At 38.3% G+C, this 1,984-nt stretch overlaps 1 protein-coding gene across 1 annotated transcript; it reads left to right on the forward strand.

Moving 5' to 3' along the window:
* Nucleotides 1-315: 315 nt before the first annotated feature.
* LOC110094203 (auxin-binding protein ABP19a) lies at nt 316-1,870 on the forward strand. Its single transcript, XM_020819378.2, has 2 exons — nt 316-835; nt 1,487-1,870. The coding sequence occupies exons 1-2, from the start codon at nt 386-388 to the stop codon at nt 1,667-1,669; spliced, it is 633 nt and encodes a 210-aa protein (XP_020675037.1). The 5' UTR covers nt 316-385; the 3' UTR covers nt 1,670-1,870.
* The last annotated feature ends 114 nt before the right edge of the window (nt 1,871-1,984 follow it).

Genomic DNA, 1,984 nt, shown 5'->3' on the forward strand with positions numbered 1-1,984 from the left:
ATCGCGACTCGGTACTACTCGGTACAGCCAACATGATACATTTTGATTGATCTCCGAACGACATTTTGCATCGATCTCATAAGTTCATCTCCTAAAATTATATCTTCTCCTGATTTGCAAAAAAGAGAGAGAGAGAAAGCTCCAGCTTTCTTGATAACCTTATACTAAGCAGTGGTACTAATTACGAAAATTCTGTCAGTAATTAACAAAAGCAAAAAAAATTTCCCCACAAATGACTATTTTCTACCTTGTAAAATCTCAGGGTCTCTCTGTCTCTCTCTCTCGCCCACCGCCCCCCGTCTCGAGAGAGAGATATATCCTCGATTAATTAAGCACCTCGCTCCACACATATATCTTTATCTCCATCCACAAAAAAATATCAAAAATGCTCCCGATCCCTTTCCTTCTCCTCCTCCTCTCCTCCTCCATTCTCTCGCCCTCCTCCGCCGCCGACTTCTGCGTCGCCGATCTCTCCCTCCCCACCACTCCAGCCGGATTCTCCTGCAAAAAAGAATCTACCGTCACCATCTCCGATTTCGTCTTCTCCGGACTTGGCGCCACCGGAAATACCGACAACATCATCAAAGCCGCCGTAACCCCCGCCTTCTCTTCCCAATTCCCGGGCCTCAACGGCCTCGGCATCTCCACCATCCGCCTCGACATCGAAATTGATGGCGTAGTCCCTCTCCACACTCACCCCGCCGCCTCCGAGGTCCTCTTAGTTACACAGGGCGCCATCTTAGCTGGCTTCATCTCTTCCTCCAATTCAGTTTATTATAAGACGCTGTACGAAGGAGATCTGATGGTGTTTCCTCAAGGCCTGCTACACTTCCAGGTAATTAATTGAACTGTAAATTAACGAGCTGAATATGAACAACTTAGGACTTCATCGGACTCTTCTGTTCGTTGGTTTGAAAAGAATACCTATCATCGAGCTCAACGGCTCAATTTTTTCAAAGATCTATATTTTATTATGAAAAAATTTCATAATTTTATAATATATTTGATAATTTGCATAGGAGAATTTACATTGAATTTTTGTAATATATTTTATAATATATGTTCACTTTTAATAGTATTGAATAATATTTTTATATAATTTAAAAATTAGAATGTTATATATGCAAATATTAAAATATTAATATTCCTATATTAATATGTAGAACATAATTAAAATTAAAAAATAGATATTTATATAAAAAGTTTTGGGTCATAATACATTCCAACAAAATTTTAATCAAGATGGAGGTATTAAATTTGCTTTGAAATGAGCTCAATGCATGAGAAATAATCAAAATTTATACAACAAATTTTAAGATAAATCAAATAATTTTAAAATCTATCCTGATAAAACATTTAATCAAAATATGAAAACCTAATTTTTTATTTATATTTTTCCTCGTCCACATAACATTTATCGATCTAATTATCAATTAAAAGAAAAAAAAAAACATGAAGTATTTCTTATAGCCGTGACTACTTGCAGGTGCAGTGCGGCAGCTCGCCGGCGGTCGCATTTGCTACTTTCAACAGCCCGGACCCGGGATTGCAGATTACGAGCCTTTCGCTGTTCGGGAGTTCTTTGCCGTCGCAGTTAGTGGAGAAGGTGACCTTCCTCGATGATGCGCAGGTTAAGAAGCTCAAGAAGGTCTTAGGGGGAACCGGCTAAGGACTAAAATGTCGCTCACGGATGCTGCTCTGAGCTAAATAATTTGTCTTTTAGTTGGTGTGTTGTTTCATGTGCTGTTATGTGATGAATTTTAGCGTTCTTAGGTGGAGCCCCAATGCTGAGCTAATTGATATTGAGCTCAACTGACAGCTCTTGTAATAATTTCTCTATGTTTTGTGTTAAGCTAGTTTGTGTTTGCCATTTCTTAGCATTTTGGGCGGAATCAGCCAATTTTTTTTAGGGCGGGCAATAGGGGTGAAATGAGCTTTAGTTTTTAAGATTTCATGTAGCAATATATATATATATATATATATA

The sequence above is a fragment of the Dendrobium catenatum genome, unplaced genomic scaffold (assembly GCF_001605985.2).
Source record: "Dendrobium catenatum unplaced genomic scaffold, ASM160598v2 original_scaffold_117459, whole genome shotgun sequence".
Lineage (NCBI taxonomy): Eukaryota > Viridiplantae > Streptophyta > Magnoliopsida > Asparagales > Orchidaceae > Dendrobium > Dendrobium catenatum.

What these genes read in the sequence shown, in the direction of transcription:
- LOC110094203 (XM_020819378.2), top strand. Translation starts at nt 386, where the DNA reads ATGCTCCCGATCCCTTTCCTTCTCCTCCTCCTCTCCTCCTCCATTCTC. An exon ending in AAGGCCTGCTACACTTCCAG is followed by an intron (nt 836 to 1,486) that starts GTAATTAATTGA and finishes GACTACTTGCAG; the next exon opens with GTGCAGTGCGGCAGCTCGCC.